This window comes from Cygnus atratus, chromosome 2, assembly GCF_013377495.2.
Source record: "Cygnus atratus isolate AKBS03 ecotype Queensland, Australia chromosome 2, CAtr_DNAZoo_HiC_assembly, whole genome shotgun sequence".
Taxonomy (NCBI): Eukaryota; Metazoa; Chordata; class Aves; order Anseriformes; family Anatidae; genus Cygnus; species Cygnus atratus.
This window is the reverse complement of record NC_066363.1, coordinates 127,184,865-127,208,081: the sequence shown is the minus strand read 5'-3', so window position 1 is coordinate 127,208,081 and position 23,217 is coordinate 127,184,865. Positions and strand designations below refer to the sequence as shown.

Sequence of the window (23,217 nt, the reverse complement as noted above, 5' to 3'; positions counted from 1 at the left end):
GGAAGGAACCACATGCTTCTGGGTAGAAAATGCATTGAACACTTTTGTATGTCACTTAGGGAACCAGTAAGGTCAGTTGATAGCTTCCTATTCAGTGGCTCTATGAAGAGGCATTTTTTTCAGGACATGACTGAGGACAAAGGATTGCAACATTTGGAGAAAGTATTCACTTTGTCACCTGTTTTCCATAGGCGTAGTCACATGGTGGAATTTCCTGCTAGTATTTGGTAGGGAAGCTGTCTTCAAGTATATATTTACATGTGAGCACTTTGCGTACTCTTCTTCTGGTAGAATATTATTTGCTAGTTTCCCACAAAGAAAATGCATTAGAAACCCTGAAGAAGAACGAGAATTAGTGAGAGATTTCCCTGTGTATGCCCATTGATCTTCCCCTCAGCCTTGGAGTCCAACTTCAGAGCTTTATAGTCAAGGAGAACTGAGGAAGTGTGAAGTATGTTCTTTTGCATTTAAGAAGTGATCACCTGCATGCATGACCTCTTCTGCACCTGTGAAGCACGTCTTTTTTTTGAGGTGGCTCCAAAGAAGCTCCCCTGTTTAAGATCAAAAATGTTGCATTCTTTCAAGTGTGAATATGCGAGTTTATATTTAAGAACAACAACTGTTCGTAGGTATATCTACTGTATGTATCTACTCTTGCAGAGTAGAGTATTGTAGAGTAGGTACAGAGTACAGAGTACTCTGTACATTGTACAGAGTAGGTACAATAATCGACATTATTGTAGGGTATTTTACGCAGGACAAATGGAAGTGTCCTCAATTCTATGTCCCTGCTTATGAGAGAAATATACAATTTACATTTGTTGTAATGCTAAAACATAGCTTTCAGTGGTCTTGAAAACCTAAGGTAGGCTCTAAGATTGTTATATCTACCATTTGGCATCTCTCATTCAGATTTCCAGTAATTTTATTCCAGGAAAACTATTGCGTCCTGTTAGGAAAACATATTATTCATCGGTTCCCCTTGGCAGGCAGGTATTCTTTCTTTGTGTACATAATGCACTATATTTTCATCTGAAACTGTGTGAAATAAAACTGGAATAGTAAAGTGAAGTTGTATGTTTCAGTATGACAGAAACAAAAACCATAAATTATATATTTTCGTAATCTGCAGAACAGATTCCATTGTGCCCTTATCATGTAGTTTTTGCTTAGAAATACCCTTCAGTCTGTATCCTCCTACATACTCACTGGAAGCATTTTTAGTATTCCCTGTTAAATGTCCTTGAAAACTAATTTTTCCTATTCCCCTCTGTTACGTACTTTTGCAGCGACCATTGCAGCAAACCTCACTTCTTTTCCTCCCACTCATTGGCAAAGCTCCTTCTCATTGATTTGCTTCTTTACCTTTCCTCTTTCATAATCTTAAGGATGACTAGAAACATGAAGCTATTTGTTTCTTGGGTTGGGATATCTTAGACATTTTTCACACGTGGAATAACAAGAGTGATGAGTGAGTTTTTTCCCTGTTGCTTCTGGAAGTGACATTAAAGACAACTTTCTTTGGGCACAACACAGACGTTTGCAGCCCATATAGGAGATATCTACTGTCAACAGGATGTTCATTTATTTCTCAGGATTTGTCTTAAACAAGTATCAGCAAAAACTAGATGTGAAACAAACAGTCCTAATGCAAATTCTATTCTCTTGGGAACATTCAGCTTTTGGTTTTATTTCTCTGGATAGGGGTAATCATGAATATCATACAGTATGTGTTCTGGGAGAAGCTGTAGATGAGATATAAAGTGTTTAAAAATGAAGAACAAAATATAAAGTTAAAAGAAATAAGTGTCTTGAGTGTTTTTATATTTTATATTTCTAAAAGGAAAAAATGACCCTCATAGTCTCTGTTGCCCCACCCTAAATTTTTCATAGACTGGTTTTCCTTTATTTCCAGCATTTTTGAGGGTCACAAAGTAAATATTTAAAAACTAATGATAAAAAAATATATATTCATAAAAGTCGTTACCTCTCTGAAAAGGACAGGCTCTTTGTTTTTCTTGCCTAACATTTTATTACTAGGGATTCCTGCATGACTTTACAATCTTTGTTCTTCAGAGTACATCTGCTCCTGCTGTTTGTTCACCACCTGAAATCATAATCATTTGTTTGTGACATCACAATTAGTTACTGTGAAGATGATTAGATTGTCACCAACAGATGACTATGATTTCAGATGGTAAATGAGCAGCAGGAACAGATGATCTCCTAAGGAACAAAGATACTTGATCTCATGTAATTGTTCTCAGTAGAAAACAGGCTATGAGAAAAAAAGCAAGTAGATATTCAGAAGAGTTTCTTAAATTTGTAATGAGGAATTTCAGCATTTGTCCTTATGTGGTCTTTCTGTAAGCCCTAATTGTATGGTTGTATTTAAATTTGTAGTTAGAAACATATTGACACTTTTTGGGGGAGGAGGAATAAGTGCAAAATAAATAATCAATGTATCAACTTCAACATAGGAATACATCTTTACTTTGGAGGTAATAAAATTTATGTGAACTACATATTTCTGACACTCAGTGATTTTATAAAGGCTTTTTTTAATAGTCCTCTGTAAGTTTATTTTTCAACTAGGGATTTTGGTGAAGCCTTCCAGTAGCTAATTTAATACCTCTGTATTTCCATAAACAGTAACTGAAGCCAAAAGTTTGAGAGTAAAGGTTTTGTATTGTACTTCAGATGTTTTTTATTGGGATTTGTCTGTGTTATATTTTGTTGAAATATTTATTTCCTTCTAGGGTATTTCAAAGGTGACTTGCAGTGCATTGTGTGCATTTTTACTCACTGCTAAGTACTGCTGTTTCTGGAAAGATCCAAATTAGCATGTTTGAATGTAGTATGGGATTTGGGCACAACTCAGGTGTGCAAGACCATAACTGCAATTGATCCTTCTCCATTTTTTTCATATCCCTCCTTTTGAGATGTTTTGTTAGGCAATAAAAGGAATTAAAATTTTTCTATCTTCAGATGTGATGCCATCTTTGCTGAGTATAGATTATGATGTGTATTTCTAGCATACCTAGAGTTTTAAACATGCACCCAGAAAGTTGGGAGACTTGGATTCAGTTTCCTTCTTCGCTAGAAAGAGACTACTCACAAGGTACAGAATAATCTGGATAACAGCAGTCTTCTTGTGGAGATGTGTGTCTAATATTATTATGATTTGCAGACAGAGAATCGAGAATCAAATGTTTTCATAGTGCAAAAATTCCCTAGAGAAAGCATGAGCTAAAGGAATCATGACATTGCAGTCTGCCTATTGATTAAGACGTTTGTAAGTGAAGGTATGGTTATGTGTTCTGGTGTTTCCCGGATGGTCTACACATAATATGTTTTGCATATTTTAGATGCAGGTTAAGAAAAAAAAATAATAAAGTGTTGCAAGCAATCTGTTGCCTGGTTCTTGAATAGTATGAATTGTGCATAAGTAAGAAGTGCATAAGTACGCTTGGGCTGTGAGGGTTGTGGCTTGAATGCCCTCAGGCTGAGAAAAAAATCACATCTTAGCTTTCTAGGAGACTGCTTAACCATTAAGCTCTTAATGTATAAATGTATGAGGGAACAGCCACCATGACAGTAGATAGCTGGCTCTGTAGGTAGAGATCACTTCAGAGAAATTCAGCTTTTGCTTTTCCTAGTTCCCTGAATTTCCTGTATGAATTACATTTGTTCAAGGTTGGTTGTCTATTCCTTTGAAAAAATCTTCATGTGTAATAGCAGCGCAGAGCTTTTTTTTTGATGTTAACTGTTAATTTAAATTGAGTCTAATTCTGAAAACGATCACGTAGGCTTCTCTGTTCAGCCAAGCAAACTGAGCGGTATCCCACAATTAACCTCAATGTTATGTTTCTCTAAACACTTGGACTTTTCTGAAGTCTTTTCTCCATTTCCCACCTCCATCCCTTTTCTCATCTGGAATCCGCCAGCTACATGTCCATCAGTCTAGGATGTCCTTGAAGAACTGAATCAATTGAACCGAGGCTTTACTGCTGTCAGAAGCAAGGAATAATTCTCCATTCTCTCCGTCATCCTCTTGCCTTACATCAAACATCTTACCCCTATGACTTCCACTCCCCCACCTCTTTTTCCTCCTCTGATTTCATCTTCACTCATACCTATGCTGTGCTTGTTGATGTCAACCTTGACCTTCTTAGCTTCAGCAACCTCTCTATCCTTGTCTCTTAGACTTTCTCATTCTTTCATCTAGTCTACATGCAGGTCATGCCTTTATTTTCATCATCACAATTCCCATTCCCTTCTTAATCTGTTAATGAACAGTCTTGCCTGCACAGGTCACTCTCTGGTTGCACTTAGGCACTCTCCTAATTGCTTTATGCCCTCAAAGATCACTTTCTTGCTGGTTTTACAAGCACCTTGATCTGTCAGTTCACTAGTTTGATTTGCTTCTGCTCCAAAATTGCCGATCCTCTTTACTGAAAGAATACCGTCCTTTGTTCTGCATTTATATCGGTTCTTTTCAGAATCTGATTCATCTTAATTGAAGCTTGTCTGATACACTGATACATTGTTGGAACCTTATGATGCAGAAATTTTTATGTAAAAATAATGTCATAGATGTTTTGCCTGTGTCTATTAGAATAGGTAATAGAATATCCTGTAGAAATTCCCCATTACAAGCCATAAGTCTTATGTTTACCACACTTTTATGTTCCCAAGTAGAAGTAAAGCTGTGGAAGATTTCAAAGGACTTTCCTCACATGAGTTAAACACCAGCTTTTACATAAAACATATTTGATTTAAGTCTCATGTGATACTGCAATTTCATTTTTGGCTATACAGAAAACTCTCCAGCAAAATTAAGGATATCAAGACCTGACTTCTTGAAGAACTAAATAGTATTTACTTCAGTGTCATGGTTATTTTAAGGTTAAATAATGTAGTATTTTAATGAGTGACTTTACATAACGTCGGTTTGTTTAAGGTCACGTAGACGAGATTGTTTGATTGAAGGGCATTGTGTAATGACAAAACGTTTTTTCATGTCTGAATATTGCAGTAGCTGGTGACTTAGAAATACCACAGATAGCTGTGGTAAGTAGATAATGATTGCATCTTGGTTTTTCCGGCCAAGATTGTGTGTAGACTATTACTGAGAACATAATGGCCATACTGTTTGCCTACTCAATTGTTTGACTGATGTTTTCTGAGTTCTTGCTGAGGTAATAAAATTTGAAAATATTCTAGTATATAAATAGGCTTTTATAATGAGTGGAGTATAGAAGGTAATTACTTTTTATGATGATATTTATATTTTTCAGTCTTGTTATTGAACTAGTTGTTTTTGAAAATTATCTTTTTTGCTCTCAGTGTATTTGTAATGGACCATATTCTAAGACAAGTTGAGAACCTGCCAGTTCTATGGAGGAATTGTTGCATGTAGAAGTCCTCCATGCCTCTTCAGATTTTGTCCACTCTAACTTACATAATAGTGAAGTCAGGGTTGGATTTGGGTCTAACTTTTCTTGCTTAATACTTTACTATAAAATTTTGCCATTTATTTTCAGCAGCACAATACGAGAAGGCTACTCAATGTGAATAAAGGTAGCATAATCTAAAGGAAAGCTGTTTGGTGGTTATCAATTGAGTTTTTTATTCAGTTCCAAAAAATACTGACGATATCCGTGAACTATCTTTTTTTTTCACACAGTGTTAGGTTATTTCAAATATAAGGGTTTTAAACTTAATTTATGAGCACACTGTATACTGATTTGTATCGTCACTCACTTGGCATCACTACACAAGACATGAAAGTACTCCTTCATGCTTGTGCCCCATACTATTAGTTATAGTGCAAAGAAGAGCATGTGCTTTACAGGAGTGTCGGGAAACCATACACCAGCTGACCAGCCTTCTGACACACCATCAAGTATAGCTTTTCTGTAGGACAGATGTGAGCCCAGGGAGAAAACTGTGGTTCTCCAAGAAAGAATAAAGCTGTGTTTTTGACCAAGTACACTAGGTGTCCTTGAAACATGAAAAGCCACTGAGTGACCTTGAAATAAGTCTTTGAGCAAAGGCAGATGAAGAGTACTCCTACAGTGCTGATCAAGTAGAAAAGAGTAAAGATTAAATAAAAGAAACCTGCTTTTTTAGGTCATCTTTTGGAGTTGAATGGCAAAATCAAAATCTTAGCTTTTCATGTTTTCTAGTCTTCCTGACAGAAATAGAAAATTGAAAATTAGTGTGGTGGTGTAGACACTTCTGCTTATGAGTCTGCAGGCAACGCTGTCATCAGAGAACTTTTTTTAACTTGTCCACTCCTATGGGGTAACTCAACACTGTCCCTGTATCCAGCAAATTCCATTTTTGCAGAGCCTTACTACATTCAGGCTCTTGCAGTGATATTGTCAGCAGTTCTTCCTTCCCACTCCATTCCCCATGCACCAAGTCCTCTGGTGAGTTAGCTTTGTTTTCCATGAACTCTGGCAGGATTGAAGGTCCAAATGGTAGGGGATCCTTTTGTAGACAGGTCTTCCTGTCCCCGCTGGCAGGGAGACCCTATGGAGGAAGGATTAGGGGTAAAAATAGCATGACTCCAGCAGATCCTTTGAAGGCTGCCTCTGCTGCTTCTACTGGATCTGGATAGGCTGGAGCGATGGGCTGAGGTCAACTGTATGAAGTTCAACAAGGCCAAGTGCCGGGTCCTGCACCTGGGGCGCAACAACCCCAAGCAGAGCTACAGGCTGGGAGATGAGTGGCTGGAAAGCTGCCTGGCCGAGAAGGACCTGGGAGTATTGGTTGATAGTCGGCTGAATATGAGCCAGCAGTGTGCTCAGGTGGCCAAGAAGGCCAACAGCATCCTGGCCTGTATGAGAAGCAGTGTGGCCAGCAGGTCTAGGGAAGTGATTGTGCCCCTGTACTCGGCTCTGGTGAGGCCGCACCTTGAGTACTGTGTTCAGTTTTGGGCCCCTCGCTACAGGAAGGACATGGACGTGCTCGAGCGAGTCCAGAGAAGGGCGACGAAGCTGGTGAGGGGTCTGGAGAACAAGTCTTATGAGGAGCGGCTGAGGGAGCTGGGCTTGTTCAGCCTGGAGAAGAGGAGGCTCAGGGGCGACCTTATCGCTCTCTACAGTTACCTTAAAGGAGGCTGTAGTGAGGTGGGGGTTGGTCTGTTCTCCCACGTGCCTGGTGACAGGACGAGGGGGAATGGGCGAAAGTTGCGACGGGAGTTTTAGGTTGGATGTTAGGAAGTACTTCTTTACCGAAAGGGTTATTAAGCATTGGAACGGGCTGCCCAGGGAGGTGGTGGAGTCACCATCCCTGGAGGTCTTTAAAAGACGTTTAGATGTAGAGCTTAGCGATATGGTTTAGTGGAGTACTTAGTGTTAGGTCGGAGGTTGGACTCGATGATCTTGAGGTCTCTTCCAACCTAGAAATCTGTGTCTGTGTGTCTACTGGAAAAAGAAGTGGAATCAGAGCACAGATATACATTCTAAAGGGAAGGCTCATAATGGATAAGCCATTTTGCACCATATGTTTGCCTTGAAGTCTAAACAGTTTTGCAGTTGTGGCATGTGTACATGATGGAAGAAGAAGAAACTTATCCTTTGGTGAGACAGGTCTTTGGTTTGGGCTTTTCAGAGACTATAGGAGATTGTAAGACTGCTAATAATTACTGCTAAGGATGAGTAAGACATGTTTTTCAAATGTTAGCAATTACATTGCATAGCTAGCCTGCATATTTTTGTAACACATTTGCCCACAGGTTTAAATAATATAAATGAAAATTATTTTAACATGTTTCATGAATGTACCTCTAAGTTATGTCCAGCAGAAGGTGCAATGTTGTTGGTCTGAATAGTAGTAGTATAGTTCCTCTATGTTCCTCTCCTGCAATGCAAGAAAGTGTTAGAGCATAGTATTTCTTCGTCCTGTTTTTTTTTTTTAATTATTTTTAGTTAAGTGCTTGTTTGAAGACTAGTTATCAGAATTTCTGAAGAGTTCTTTTGGTCTAACACTTATTTCTCTGTTGATGTCATACTTCTTGTCTTGTGATAACATCATTACCACAGTAACTAAGCTGTTACATGTACATCCTTACAGAATTCAAGAGTTGAAGTAAGCAGACAACAAAGCCAAGATATTAAAAAGAAAATCCTCAATAATATATTACAAGTAGATAATGAATTACAGTAAATATATGCCTGGTAGAAGTTTTAAAAGAGAGCAAGTTTTACTGGCTTTTTAAAGCAAGTTTCTAAGAAGCTCCATGAAACATAGGCCCTGAACATAAAATCTTAATAGCTTGCAACTATATTAATGTAATGTCTGCAATATTACATTACTTTGTTTCCAGATATAATCAATGATGGTAATATAATATCTGCTCTCAGAGCCAATGTATGATTTAAATTACTTATTGCTTATAAAGCACTTTGAAGTCTTTAGCTGAAAGGTGTTACATAAGTGTAGAAGTACTATTATTAATTTAACATCACCATTACAGTAAAGTCAGTACTTTAGGAGCATTTGCTATACTGTGCTCACTATCTTTTTATTCATCATATGCTGCATATTAGTTATTTTAACATTTAGAAAGCTTAGTAATCTGGAAGTATTCCAAACCATTGTTCCAGACAGCAGTTAGATATTTGGGTGGATCATGTAAAAACAGTGAAATGGCTGAGAAAGCATGTAAAATGTTTGTTTTAAGTAATATTACATCAATGGAACAGACATCTGCAGTACTGGAAATCATTTTAAACTTCTTGAAACTTTTTTTAAGTTAATGTTGCATGATCTTTTTCTAAAATTGATTTTTTGGGAAGTAATATTTATTTTAATCAAGTGTGTTGTTTCATGTTCTGTTCAATTTTGATTTCTGATTCTCAAATATTTGTCAGAAATCAGATTTACAGTGGGCCAGGTCTTAAGATGTGCCAAACACCTGCCACTCAGTGTCTTTGTTGATGTTTGTTTTTGTAACCTAACATCAACTATCAACATCCGTAGTATCTATTTTAATTTTCATTCATCTTGTCTTTTGTATAAGACTATTTAAAAGTGTGAGCAGTGATAGCCCTAGGAGATTGTAGCCTCAGAAAAAGGGTATATTATCACTCTGTTACATGGTGATTATGTTCTATAGAATAATGCTATGTGTTTACACAGTTGCTGTTATCTACAAGGTTATATTCTGCATTGTCTGTAGATGGAAAGACACTTCAGGTACCTCATCCTCCATTGTTCCCAATAGCACTGTTGTGAATTGGAGTAGTTGTACAAGGGAATAACATGGTTTTGGCATTACGGCTCAGAGCCCAGCCAGACTCCACAGCTCCACAAAGGCAGTGGAGACAGCAAGCAGGTGCTAATGGGAATGTCCAACTCCGCCTCTGTACTGGTGTGATGCTAGGTGCAACTGCAGGAACATTTCTCTCTGAAGCAGAGGTATTGATAAAGCAGAGCATTGTTCCCTAATTTGTCTTAACAGACAATTAATAACAGCACTCTCCAAACAAGTCATGCCTAACCCTGTAACCAGATCCTTCGTGAAGCTTTGTCGAACTTTGTGAAGGGTGCAAGCTGATGTTCCAACTCTCTGAAACTACTGTTAATTTAAAAGCCAAATGTGTGAGTAAATCGATTAAAAGATTCACCTGTAAGTAGTTTGCTGAGTCAGCAGTGAGGCAATTCGATTTTCACCATGTAGTTGAAAATGAGGTTATTAATCACTAGTAATATTTTTTGAGTCTTCTTGTAGTAGACATTTTTTCAAGAATGCCACTTGCACCACTAATATTAGAGGAGTCCTTTGTAGTAAACTGGAAATCAATTCTCTTTGAATTTATTCTGCATTCTGAGGTGACTTTTGTATATACTGCAAATGAATTAAGCACTGGATCCTTTGATTGCTCTTGAGATAGCTAAATCAGTTAACAAATAGGTTTATCATTCTTAAAATAAAATGCCATATGGCTTGAGTTCACACATGTTTTTTTCAGGTATATACAGGAAGATCAAAGAGTGCTATTAATATGAAATTAAACATCTCAAGTTCATTTTTGAGTTTAATAACAATGAGAGGTCTTCCTCTTACATTAACAAACTGGGTACTCATGTTTCCAACAAATGCTGTATTATATATGAAACTACCAAACTTCATCCTTAATTCTGCACATTTTTAAACGTAAGAATACCAACAAAGCTGCTTAAGTATGTACTCACTCCTGTTTTCAAGGAGGCTTAGGGTCAAGATGTTCTCTAAAAATATATTAATTTTTTTGAAATGTAGAGAAATTACTGCTAATTTATGTCACTGGAAGTATTTGAATGTTTCCTACAACTCACATGAATATATTCAATCTTTTTCTTTTTTACTCTAATTCCAGTTGATGTTAATCATAACATATACACGCTTTCTTTGCTCAGCATGAATGTTGTCCAAGACAAGTAACTATTTGCAATCTATAGGATGCTGTTTGTGCAGCTAAAAGTAACAAAAATAGAAGAAGATTCCTCTTCATTGAAGAGCAGGCAGTCACGTAAGAGTCATTAGCACAGTAACATGTGGCTGCAGGGCAATTTAAGATTACTTAAACACAGGCTACTGTTGTAATTCAGCAAATGCTTTAAGCCAGCACTTGAGGCACTGCAGCTACTGCAAGAAGCCATCCTGCCCTTCTTTTGCCTCCAAACTGCTCGTTCTCATGAGCATCACTGCATGGTCCTACAGGTGCTTGTGCTGGCATGTGTGGTAGAGCAGCTGGAGAGTACAAACAACAGCTGTAGGTGGGAGAGGAAAGGATTACTTCTGATGGTGGTAGTGCTGACATGGGCTAGCTTAAATTATTTGTCAAACAACAGCCTAAGTTGTTGTATCAGATAGGAGGCGGAAGACTGTAGTGAAATAATGGTTGTGCTGCTATTCTGAAGCAGCAGCTGTCCATTGTGGTTTGTAGATCTCAAAACATTACTTGTTCATATTTTGTATTCTGTGCTTGCCACAGTTTTCAAGTCCAGGAGTTTTTAACTACTTAAAAAGGCTGGTGGGAGAGGAAGAAGAGGGGCACTTGAAATCTGCTTTGTTTCTAAATAATTATGTGATTTCATTCACAGTTACTATGGAAAAAAAAGATACTGCTTTTAAGTGCTTACTTTGTTTTCTGGTGAAAAGTATGTTAATGAAAATTGTCTACATACATGCCAAGCCCATTCTAGGGTAATGAGGATGATCTTTGCTTTTATTTTCAGCACCAAAGGGAATACTCCATCTCTCTCCTGATGTTTACCAAGAGATGGAAGCAAGCCGCAACAAATCAGCCCCTGGTACCACTGTAAGCTATTTGTCGTCCAAAGAAATGAGCCAGACTTCTAGCTCTTTCTTCAGCATATCTCCTACAACAAATAGCACAGCTACGATTGCCAGGGAACTTCTCATGAATGGAACATCCCCAACTGCCGAAGCCATAGGTCTAAAAGGAATATCTCCTGCTTCCCCCTGTCCTGCAGTGCAGCCTTCAAAACAGCTGGAGTATTTGGCAAGGATTCAAGGCTTTCAGGTATGGGAGGGGGAAAATGAAGCTCTTCAGCCAGAGTCATAGCATTGCCATCAAGGTTTCACTCTTGCCCTCTTGAATGTGGGCATGCATGTAACTTATCTTGTAAAATTAGCTGGTGTCCAAGGCAGTTGCTGGGTCCAGGAGATACAACCCTGCACCAATATACATGTCCCTCCTCTTTTTTGTTCCTTTCTTCCATTCAATTTGCTACAGGCCATCTTTCTCTCTGTTGTTTGTTCTCCATAAACAGTTACAGGCTTAAATTATGCTTTTACTTGCACTTCTTTGAGAGTCTTCACCTCTTAGCATTAGAAGCTTTACATGCTGCTCTGAAATTGGTTTCTCCTTTAGACTCTGATCCAGAAGATACTGATGCACCACCTTAACTTTGTGTTTGTCTGCTGGGTTGGGTTGTTACAACCATTCCTCTGCTTTCCATCCTGCACCTGTTAGTTGTAACCTGTAGAACAGAGTTTTGATCAGAAGGTGCGACCTAAGAGCAGATTTGGTGGCAGAGCAATGCAGAATGTTTTGACATCACAGTCAATACTAGAGAATGTAAGATATACCATGCTGGGTCAGCATATTAGTCCTTCAGCACTGGTGACCTGCATCCAGCAATGGCAAATACCAGACATTTCATAGGACGGTGAAAGCCTCTGTAGTGCATCTAGTCATTTCTGCAGTGTGGAAGATGGGGAAAAGAAACCTCTTCCTGATCACCATTACATGCAAAATTACACGCATATATGTATAGTAGCTCATTTTACTGTATTGCACCATCAGAGGATAGGACCAGCTATGTAGAAACATTCTTTTTCCTGTCTTAGGGGCTTTTTTGTTTGTTTTTGTTTGTTTGTTTGTTTTCTTTTTCTGCTTCATTTGAAAAGTTGGCTTCCTATGTTCTAGCATGCGTAATTTGATCATGTAACCAAATTATGGAAATGGGAGGTTTCTGTTAGAATTTTTTGAATGCCTGATAATGATTTTTTTCATCAAAGCCCATGTAATTTGCAAAGTATGCAGTTGTTGAAAGTGATTAAAAAGAGGTGGCTAGAATTCAAGAAATAGTGTCAGATGTTTTATTGGCATAAGCACCATAGTTAAATTGCATTTGCGGATGTCAGATGTCACCAGTTGTGGATTTGACTTAACATTGTTTCTGTCCAAAATGTACATTCAGATTTCTTTTGGTCTTCATTTTTAAAATGTCATTTTTGATTCACTAGTTTGAATTTCTCTTAATACAAGAAACAATAAAAGCCTCACAGTATGTAGAGTTAAGCTGCTAACAGGAATTCTTTTTTTCTGAGTTCCACTTTGTTACCTGCCTGCAGATGAATTCTGATGAAAAGAAATTCAATCCCTGATGTTTTCACTGCTTGCTTTCACATCTTGTCAGATTGCTTGTGTCTACTAGTAACACTTTATTTTCATAGAACCAATGCACAATTTATGTTATTGTTTTGATTCCTTCTTCCTACAGTATGTGGTTACTGTAAAATGATTAGTTGTTTGTCCAGTTGTTTTTTTTTCATGCTTTAATTCTAGTTGCCTATGTAGAAATTGTTTTAAAGGGTCTTACCTTGAGCCAAAAATATAATCCGTTTCCTCCATAAACTAGACTACTACTTTTTACTTGGCCCTGATTCAAAACGAGAAGTTTGGTAGAGAATCTCTATTAACGACATATATATGTCTCTGTGTCTGTAACTGGTGGTTTTACATCATATTAGCATGCTTTTTAACACCTTGCTTGAATGAGTGGTATTGATGTGAAACTCTGCCACTGCTGGATCCCTGAGCTGAGGTGGAGCAGTGAACAGAATCTCTGTGGGAAATGGCTTAGTGGCCTGGCAGGTGCATATCACAGGTCTCTTCACCATTTCAGCCTAGAAAGCTCTTTGTGTTCAAGAGTTTAAAAGCCTATTTCTTTACAGGTTAACTTTCTCAGGCATATTTACCAAGTAGAAAACTACTGCATTTACAAACAGATAGCTTGTTTCATGTTTCCTGAATGACCCAAAATGATTTTTAAATTGTTAGCATGTATTTGTATTCTGGTCCAGATGATAACCATAGTTTTGTCTTTCACTGAAGAACGTATACATTCTGTTCTGTTACAATGTATTTTTGAATTTTTAAAAAATCAATAAATACTCATATGATGTTTCATTTGTAAATGTAAAAAAAAATGTTACTTGCTTATTTGAATGTTTCTTTGAACTTCTTTAGCTGCAGGGGACACGTCTTTAAAATGTGATTATTTAATTTAAATTCTCCTAAACTGTTTGTATATGATCTCAGTCATGTTCTACTGTAAGCCCTTTATATTAAGTTATTTGGACCAATGTATGGAAAAGTACTAAAAAATTACATTTTTATGGTTTATGGCTTATTATTCTAAAGATATTTGTAACTGATAAGCAGCAGCTCAGTGTCACTGAAACACAGGTGTTTAGCTTGGATTCTTTCAAGGCCCAGGCTTCAAATTACCAGTGCTAATTAAACAAAAATACTTCACAAGCAAGTCTGTACAAAGTCTGAATAGAGCATTTTTAGTGCTTGCTTCATATTTATGCATACAATCTACCAGTTCATTGTTCTGCAGGCTTTGCCAGCGGATTGTTTAAAGGAAAATTCAGCTTTGGTAAAAAAATTGTTATTTTTAAGTGACTATGTGGTATTTTAGTCATTGTTTTGTAACTAGGTTAGTTACAGTTATTTTTGGTGACCACTTCAGTGCAGTAAGTTATTCAGAGAGTTTGTTTGTGATTAAACATTTAGAGAAACTGTTTATACATGAATAATTTGAGCCTCCGGTTGCGACTGGTGTAAAACAGAAGTTGCAGGTAGTTCCTGTCCAGTAGGAAATCCCCCTGGGAGCTTCCATGAAGAGCAGGTAGTAGAATTAAAAAGGCCGTGATGTCTCTGTGCATGGCTGCAGCCACACTTGGGCTTGCTGCGTTGGCAGGTCCTAGGTATCTTGACTTGTTGTCTGTAGGGGCCAGGTATTAAGGCCTCACACAGGGTGCCGTTTCCACTTCTTTTTGATTACACTGTTACAAAATTTATTTATTTATTTTTCTTCCCATGTCTGTTTAGTGGTTAACTGTTCCATTTTATCTATTGATTGATTTGAAAGTTGTACTGTCGGGCCTTTCTAAACGCTTCTCATTTTCTCATTTCCCTGTAGTGCAGGCATACATTTCTGAGGGAGTGCACGTACAGGAGAGGTCCCACTGGATACCCTAGAGTCAGGTTTACCTGTGCCCCTTACGTTTCAGCTCATGGTTTTGAATTGTAGACAGAGGTGGGCCTCAACCGAATTTTCACCCATGTATTGGGTTTGGTTGTGGCTTAACCCAGCAGGCAGCTCAGCACCACACAGCTGTTTGCTCACCCTCTCCCCCCACAGCAAGAGAGGGGAGAGAAACGGGGGAAAAAAGTACAAGCTGATGGGTTTGAGTTTAATAGGACAGAAAAGGAAGAGAAATAATAATAATAATGATTATAGTAATAATAATAACATGCGCAAAGCAAAAGATGCACAATGCAATTGCTCACCACCCACTGACCAATGCCCATCCCATCCCTGAGCAGTGTTCATCCCTTTCTCCCCAGCCAGCCACTCCATATTAATTGTTCAGCACGATGCCACACGGTGTGGGACATCCCTTTGGTCACTGGGCCAGCTGTCCTGGCTGTGTCCCCTCCCAGCTCCTGTTGCAGCCCCAGCCTCCTCCCTGGCAGGGCAGCACAAGGAGCTGAAAAGCCCTTGGCTTAGTGTACGCACCGCTCTGCAACAATTAAAATATCGGTGTGTTATCAATGATATTCTCATCCTAAATCCAAAACACAGTACCATATCAGCTACTAGGAGGAAAATTAACTCCATCCTTGCCAAAACCAGGACAGTATACACCCCTTATTCTGTACCATTTATGTCATGCTCGGGTCCCACACACACTGAGCTTGAACCTTACCCTACAGTAGCTTTAAACAAACCAAATGCTCATTTCACTTTGTTGAAGGTTGGATTTGGAAATCAGCCTAGGAATGCTTGGATATCATTACTAAGATACTGAATTTCAGGGACATTCAGGCCTCACTGAATTTCAAGTTAAAAGTATAGTTTTGGACTGATCTGTGTGTAATTGCAAATTTATTGGAGCAGGACCATAGGTCAAATTTTAAAAGGCACCTAAATACCTTTTTCAAAACTGACACGGGTACTGTGGATGCTAACTTTTAAGTTAACTTGTAAGCCTGGCCGTGCTTCATAATGTTTGGCCGATCTGGGCTCCTGTCCCACACCATGAGCTGTGGTCCACGCTGTGGACTCACTGCCTGAGGTTAGTAATGCCTGTGCAATTTCTGCCCTGTACTGTGCTGGATGATGCAGATATGCCCAGGACTTTCTCATGTTCTTTGGATTGTCCTTCTGGTGTGATTCATAATGTTGCTTTCCTTGGTGTCTGTTCTGACAGGAAGAGCAAAAAAGGGCAAGTCTGCCTGTGTCAGACTTAGTGTAGTATCTGAAGTAGTCATCAACTTTAGTTCAGGTCATGCTGTGACCACTTTGTGGGCTCTCTTCGTGGATTTAGCTGCAGCTGCTAAAGACTGTAGCACAGAATGGGCTTTTGGCTTCCAAAATAAAGAACAGTGACCTTCTCGTCCATCCCTCCTGAGTCTGTGAAGGTTTTTGAATCTTCCTAACAGTGTTAATGATAGTTAAAGAGTTCCTGGTCTTTTTAATAATAAAGAGTTTAGGTCTGAAGCCATTTCTTAAGGAGATCTCCGAACGACCACCATGACAATCAAATCTGAGTTCACTGGAAATTCTTAATACAAAAGGAATGAGCAAGGGATTCAGCATTAAGCCTGAAGAAAATAATCGGGATATAAATTGTTATCACAACTTTCGTTTATATGTTCTTGAAACTTGATGCAGTGCCCTTTAGCTTCCTTCGTTAACATTTTGTTCCCAAGTATGACAACCCATTGATGATGCATGAAATAACAAATTCAATTCAAAAGTTCTTTTCCAAAGCTGGTCACAATTACGAAATGTTGCTTACTTAGTTTAATTAAAATTCATTGCTCTTCACTGGACAGAAGCAGGTTTCCTTTCATTAGTTTTTCTTAGTTACATGACTTAGTGAAATATGCATACTGAATTTACTAGAGCTCCCTGGAAAAATTGACAATAGCTGTTTTTCTCCTTCTTTCTTACCTCTGAAGCTGTTTTTTACCTCAGTAAAAACAACACCTTACCTTTTTTCAGTCCAACTTTGTCTCTTCCCACAGCAAGGAGAACAAGATCTCTGAATTAGCTCTGCATATTGCATGAATTCATTGGTATGGCTTGCAAGGTTTAGAGATTAAAACCAAGCAGAAAAAACACCCAACCATTCCCTGTTGATTCCAGATTCAAATAGCTATAGTAGAAGGAGTCATTAGAAATTTTTGTTGTTCTGGTGGCTAGAAATTGGGTCAAAGCAGCTGAGTATTGCACCTCATTCTCAAGAGAGTTGTCCTGCTGAGGAGGCCTGTAGAAAATAGTTAAAAGAAATCAGTAGTAATGCTGTGATGGAGGGGAAAGCCCACGGAGGCCCTTGAAGCAGCACATTGGAATGAAGTTTCATGGTTTCCCAGAAAATCAGTGGGCATTTCCTGTCTCTGTGTCTGATGGAGAGTAGAGTATCTTCCCATCCTGAATGTCCTGTCTTAGTTTTTCAACACAATGATCTTCATTTTTGTTGTTGTTTTCATTTTAATAGAATCATCTAAGTTGGAAAGGACCTTCAAGATCACCAAGCACAACCGTCAACCTGACCTACCAAGACCCATCACTAAACCATGCCCTCATTGCCATTCTTCTTGGGTTAGAAAGCAGCTACTTCTCTTTGCTTCTTTCAGCCTTTCTCCTGGCTCACTGCTTTACACAAGGTGACCCCCACACACACTGTGCCATTCATCTCCACTCTTCCTCAGTAGTTATCTACTGAGCTTACTCTGCACAAGTTATAGCTAGAAGTTAAATCATTTTGAGGTGATTTTGTTCAAGTGATCATATATTTAGGGGTGAAATGAGGCTGAACCGTGGTAAACTGGAATAAAACAAAAGCTTACCTTCAGTGAGTTGTGAATGCTGACATGATTTTCCTCAGAGGCTCTCCCAGATCAGTTCTTAGGAAAAAAAAAAAAAAAGTAAAATGTACTGTGCTTTGGGGGGGAGGATTCAATGTATTCAACCTATTAAAATGAATATAATTGTGATTATAGTGTTAGTTGGTTATCAGAGAAAGTACAAAGTTCCCTGCAGATGAAAGAAAATGTATATTTTAGAAAGCATCCCCCTAAAGCCATTCATGAAGAGTATAGCAAGTTCTAAAAACTTGAATGTAAACCCAGATGATCCTGTTCTGTCCTTGAGCCTGTCGTTGTAGAAAGGTTTGTGGCCACTGTCAGCTTGGAACTGGAGTCAAAGCAAATGGTCTGGTATGAGTGAGTACAAAAGTCTCACGGCTAGTTCAAATTGAGAAATACAAGCAATAGTTAAAGGATGCTTTTGAAATTATAATATCTGTCTTTCTGGCATGATTAATGTAAAACAGATTTGCAGGCTATGTCGGCAAACTGATTTTATATAAATGCTTCTTTGAAGATAATCATATCTCCAAAAACCAGGACAAAATAGGATTTTAAAAAATGAAGTAAGGCTGTTAAAGCAATTAGTGCTTCATCCATATAAGTATTCATGAAACCCCTTGGAGCAGCTTGAGAGTGTTGCTATATGTTGTCAATACCTGCTGCTGCAAAACAAGCCTTGGAATTGTGTTTTTGGTTCTTGTCCCAGTACCTTAGGGTCTTAGTCAACTTGATTGGCACTGTACTTGCTTGTTGGTCAGATCGGTTCCTGTAAAATGATGCATGGAATGATTTTGTGCTGTGTTGTCATTGAGAACATCAAAATCTGGCCTTCTGCAGAGGGGTAATATCTTCCTGTGTGTTCTTACTATGCCATGCTTGGTGACCAGTACTGGAATCTCAGCAGAAGTATTTGTCTCTTCCTGGCAGGGATTATAAACACCTATTGTAGAAATAGGTGACAAAGTCATCATTATCTTCATTTGTGTCTCTCTGGATACCTTTTTTTTTTTTCTTCCCTGATGTGACATTTGCACTTTTACCAATTACCAAACTATTGTCTGATGTTTGAGTTAATACAGGTATTTACTGCGGGTTAACCCTGGTAGGCAGCTCTGCACCACACAGCTGCTCACTCATTCTGCTGCTGCAAGGTGGGGAAAAGAATTGGAAAGGCAAAAGTGAGAAAGTTTGTGGGTTGAGATAAGGACAGTTTAATAGATAAAGCTACACACAAGCAAAGCAAAATCAGGAATTCAATCACTACTTCCCCTTGTCAGGCAGATGTTTAAGGAAAGCAGAGCTTTCTTAGAAATCACTTGTAATGGTTATTTGGAAAGACAAATGCTATACGTCCAACCTTTTCCTGAGTTTCTACTGCTGAGCATAATTTAATATGATGAGCAATGTCCCTTTGGTCATTGGGGTCAGCTGTCCTGGCTGTGTCCCCTCTCAGCTTCTTGTGCACCCCTAGCCTCCTTATTGATAGGGAAGCCTGAGAAGCAGAAGAGTCCTTGACTTAGTGTTAACACTGCTCAGCAACAACTAAAACATTGGTGCATTTTCAGCATTGTTTTGGTCACAAATCCAAAACATGGCACCATATCAGCTACTATGAAGAAAATTAACTCTGCCCCAGCCAAAACCAGTAAAATCTCCACCCCTTATTCCATATCATTTACAGCATGCTCAGGTCCCATGGTATCCAACACATCTGCATTAAGAACTGCCCACCTTCCCATACGTTGATGTATACACAGATAACAATCCTTAGTCTATGGGCCAAACCTGTAAAATGTCTGTAAAACTTCCATTGAGTTCATTTAGTCCATGACTTGGGTTCCACCTGTTACGGTAGTCACTCAGGAAAGGAGAGGTGATGTGTTGTGTGGAATTATTAGATGCTAAAGCCAACTTAGGTCTGGTTACTACTGCATTTGCATGACATCTTGTGAGGCTCATCCTCCACTGTTTCAAATTGTTTCTGCTATAGGACTTCCTATAACATACAACTCAAATCATGGGTTACAACATTTTAAAGGTACATCCATTACAATCTCCCTCCCTGGTCCCTTTGGACCAGGCTATGGGGTTTAACATTGCAGTGAACTCCTCCCCTTCCCACTGCTCCTGTGTGAGCTTATCCATGGGCCACAGTCCCTTCAGAGGTGTACGTGCTCCAGCGTGGACTTACCCATGCTTGCACCATGCTGTGACTGACTCAAGTTCACACTGGAGTTCTGACCTTACAACACAGGCACGGACAGCATCAGTGCCCTGGCCATCTGCCAGCCAGGCGCACGACCAAATCTGTTATCAAAATGTTCACAGATAGAGCCAAGTAAGACGATAAGTAGTAATAATATAGAATAGGGCGTGTGAGCGTTGTGGTAACTACAGGAGCATGCCAATTAATAGCTAAACAGCTCCAAAATCAGTCTAGCAGACTCCATTCAAAGCTGTCATTATCTTAAAACACTTATGCCCTGTGTTGGGCACCAAAAAGGACTGTTGTGGGTTAAGTTCAGCCCCATATAGCCACTCACTCACTCCCCTGCTACAAGATGGGGAGAGAATTAGGAGGGCAAAAGTGAGAAAATGCATGGATTGAGGTAAAGACGGCTTGATAGGTAAAGCAAAGCTGCACGTGCAAGCAAAGCAAAACAAGGGATTCATTCAGTAATTCCCATCAGCAGGCAGATGTTCAGCCATTTCCAGGAAAGCTGGGCTCATCATGTGTAATGGTTAGTTAGGAGGACAGACACCATCACTCTGAATGTCCCCCCCTCCTCTTTCTTTCCTCCAGCTTTTATTGCGGAGGATGATGCCATATGGTATGGGACATCCCTTTGGTCATTGAGGTCACCTGTCCTGGCTGTGTCCCCTCCCAGCTCCTGGTGCACCCCCAGGCTCCTGGCTGGCAGGGCAGCACGAGAAGCAGAGCAGTCCTTGCCTTAGTGTAAGCACTGCTCTGCAACAGCTAAAACACAGTTTTGGTCACAGTTCTGAAGTACAGCACCGCACGGTCTGCTATGAAGAAAATTCCCTCCATCCCAGCCAAAATGAGTGCAGCTTTCTAAATTTCACTGGCTTTTTTACAGTTCTGTACAACTGGGCAGAAATCAGGAAATAGGAGAACTCTCTCATCCATGTGAACTTACAGTCTTTGTGCTCTGGAGAAAACTTACGCTCTTTTATCAGGTTATTTTGCTACAAAACTTACCCATTTATTCAAGACAACCACTATTTTTGTCCTAACAGTGATAGGAATTAACAGGGAAATAAGTTTCCGCCCAGCAAGGGCAACAGGTCAGTCAGGATTTTATTGAGGATTTTAGTGGCATCTGTGATTTGCACAACACCAGGCAACCTGTTAGCTGAGAATCCTTCCTTGGCTCTCAGAAATGTGCAGGTGTCCCACTACACTGAAATTCGCCTTGAAGTCAAATGGTTGTGTTACATAGGTAAGGGCTCCGAGGTCTCCAAACCCTAATTTGTACGTGACTAGCCAAAAGTAAAAAAACATGTTGGGAATGTGAAATAGAGGAAGAGAGAAAACAGAACAAGCTGCTAGCAAAAATTGTTCTTGAGAGCTTCATGTAAAAATCAAAGCACCTGGACTTCATTGCTTTTTTTTTTTTTGAATCAACTAACTTCAGAGAGAATGTAGACAACACCACAGTTGATGCCAGTGACCCAGAGTAGATCTTCAAGGACTGATTTTATTAGTTTCCATTTATTTCAGAAAAGTTTCTGCTGACCATAGACCATCTCATGTTACCCTACTTTTGACCACAAAGAAAAACAGTGGAAGTCGTTCTGCCAGAAGTATCCATAAGCGTCGTTCCCATATCAGTTTGCATAAGGCAAGAGGTGCAGGTTGTGGAAAGTGAGAATATTCAGAGGGCATACTGCAGGAGGTAACGTTTGCTGCAGGAAGAATGTTTCTGAACTTACTTAAGAGCATGCAGAATTAGAAAAAGCAAATGCAAATTTAGCTGCAAGGGACAGTAAATTTTCTGACACAAGGTCTCCAAATACCTGGCTTCTGGCCAGAAATCTGTCTAAGCTAGCTGTCTTCTGCTCTGGCCATCGTTACCTCTCTCCCTCTTACAAGGAAGAAGGCCCTATATTCAACTGCTGCTGAAGGTTTGCTCTTCTTGCCTCCAGAAACGGTCCAGGTGCTGCTTTTTCTTTCAGTTTCTATAAGGAAGGAAGGTAAATGGGGAACAGCTAGATAATGGCATGGCCTGTGTCCAAGGTGTGACCTTGGTAACATTTTAGCTTTTCTCCTCAGCATCTTGCAAATAAGAATTGAAGTCATCCCACATGTCCCTGCACATAACTTAGTCCGTGAATATATATATATATATATATATGTATGTATGTATGTATGTAAATTATGTTTTCATAACTAATTCTAGATTTTGGGGTCTTTATGTGTGTGAGAAAGTTTGCAAACTATCAGGAGCTCTCAAAATACTGCAGCCAGCACTAAATGCACCAGGCCCTGCTGCCTGCCAAGATCTTTTTAAGCAAATCCTAATGTGACTTGATAAGTTAGATGCAGACCGTGGCTTGGGACACAGCCAAAACTGTGAAAGACTGGGAGCTTCAGCCAGCAACAAGGTGAAGGTGCAGCCACGGTAGGCTCAGCTTTAACTGTAATAAGGGAACTCAGCTCTGAAGAAAAAAACTTTAAAAAGTAACGAGGAAGGGTGAAGAAGGATAAAAGAGGCAAGTTACAGTTTACTCCCCTCGCTGTGACTTTCAGATGAGGCTTTCAGAGGAGGTTTTTTTGCTGTCATCTCGTTCCATCCCTTCTAGCATCCAGAGCACAGTGAAGCAGAATGATTTTCAGAAGTGGAATGATTGCTTCTTGTGCTAATTAAAGGCAGGTGATTCTTTCCGCATAAAGTCATGTATCAACATCCTGCACCCAAACCGTGTTTATACTATCGGCAGGTTTTGCAGCAGATTCAGGCAGCTGGTTTTGTACTTGCGGCTTCACAGTGACCCCGTCCCCTGTTCATTACTGTCACGTTTTGGGCTTTCACATGCAGTTTGTAAACAAAGTATAGCTAACGTGTGCTTAGCTCTTCAGGTAGGTGGCAACCTTTGTAATGAGAGTGTTGACGAAAACGGATTTTGACTGATGCTGTTGCTAGAGCGTTATTTCAGGCGTGAAGGACTTTTTGTCTTCAAACTGACCAAATTCCTCACTCGTTTTAGTCGGCTGTTCTGGATGGCACTCAGGACACATGCTCCTCCACACGTGCTCTGCACCAAGCTCTTCCTCCATTAGCTCTGTTAGCAGAACGCAGCTCTCTCATCTCCTTCGTTTGTAGGGCATGTAGTGAAAACAAGGGGTCCCAAGGAGTCCTCCATTTGAAGTTGCTGTTTTTTCATATTTCCATTGACTGTGAATTACAAAATTAATCTCAACTCCTATCCCTGAACATGCAGTAGTTATCTGAACCATTATGAATGATGTGTGAATGGATCAGGGGCAGATAAGCTG

The 23,217-nt window shown here is 39.4% G+C and overlaps 1 protein-coding gene across 2 annotated transcripts in view; it reads left to right on the top strand.

Moving 5' to 3' along the window:
- STAU2 (staufen double-stranded RNA binding protein 2) overlaps positions 1-23,217 on the top strand; it is a 168,254-nt gene that overhangs the window by 77,262 nt on the left and 67,775 nt on the right. For both annotated transcript variants that reach the window (XM_035563164.2, XM_035563166.2), the window contains exon 12: positions 11,236-11,543. In XM_035563164.2, coding sequence (XP_035419057.1) covers positions 11,236-11,543 — 308 coding nt within the window. The remainder of the gene's footprint in view (positions 1-11,235; positions 11,544-23,217) is intronic.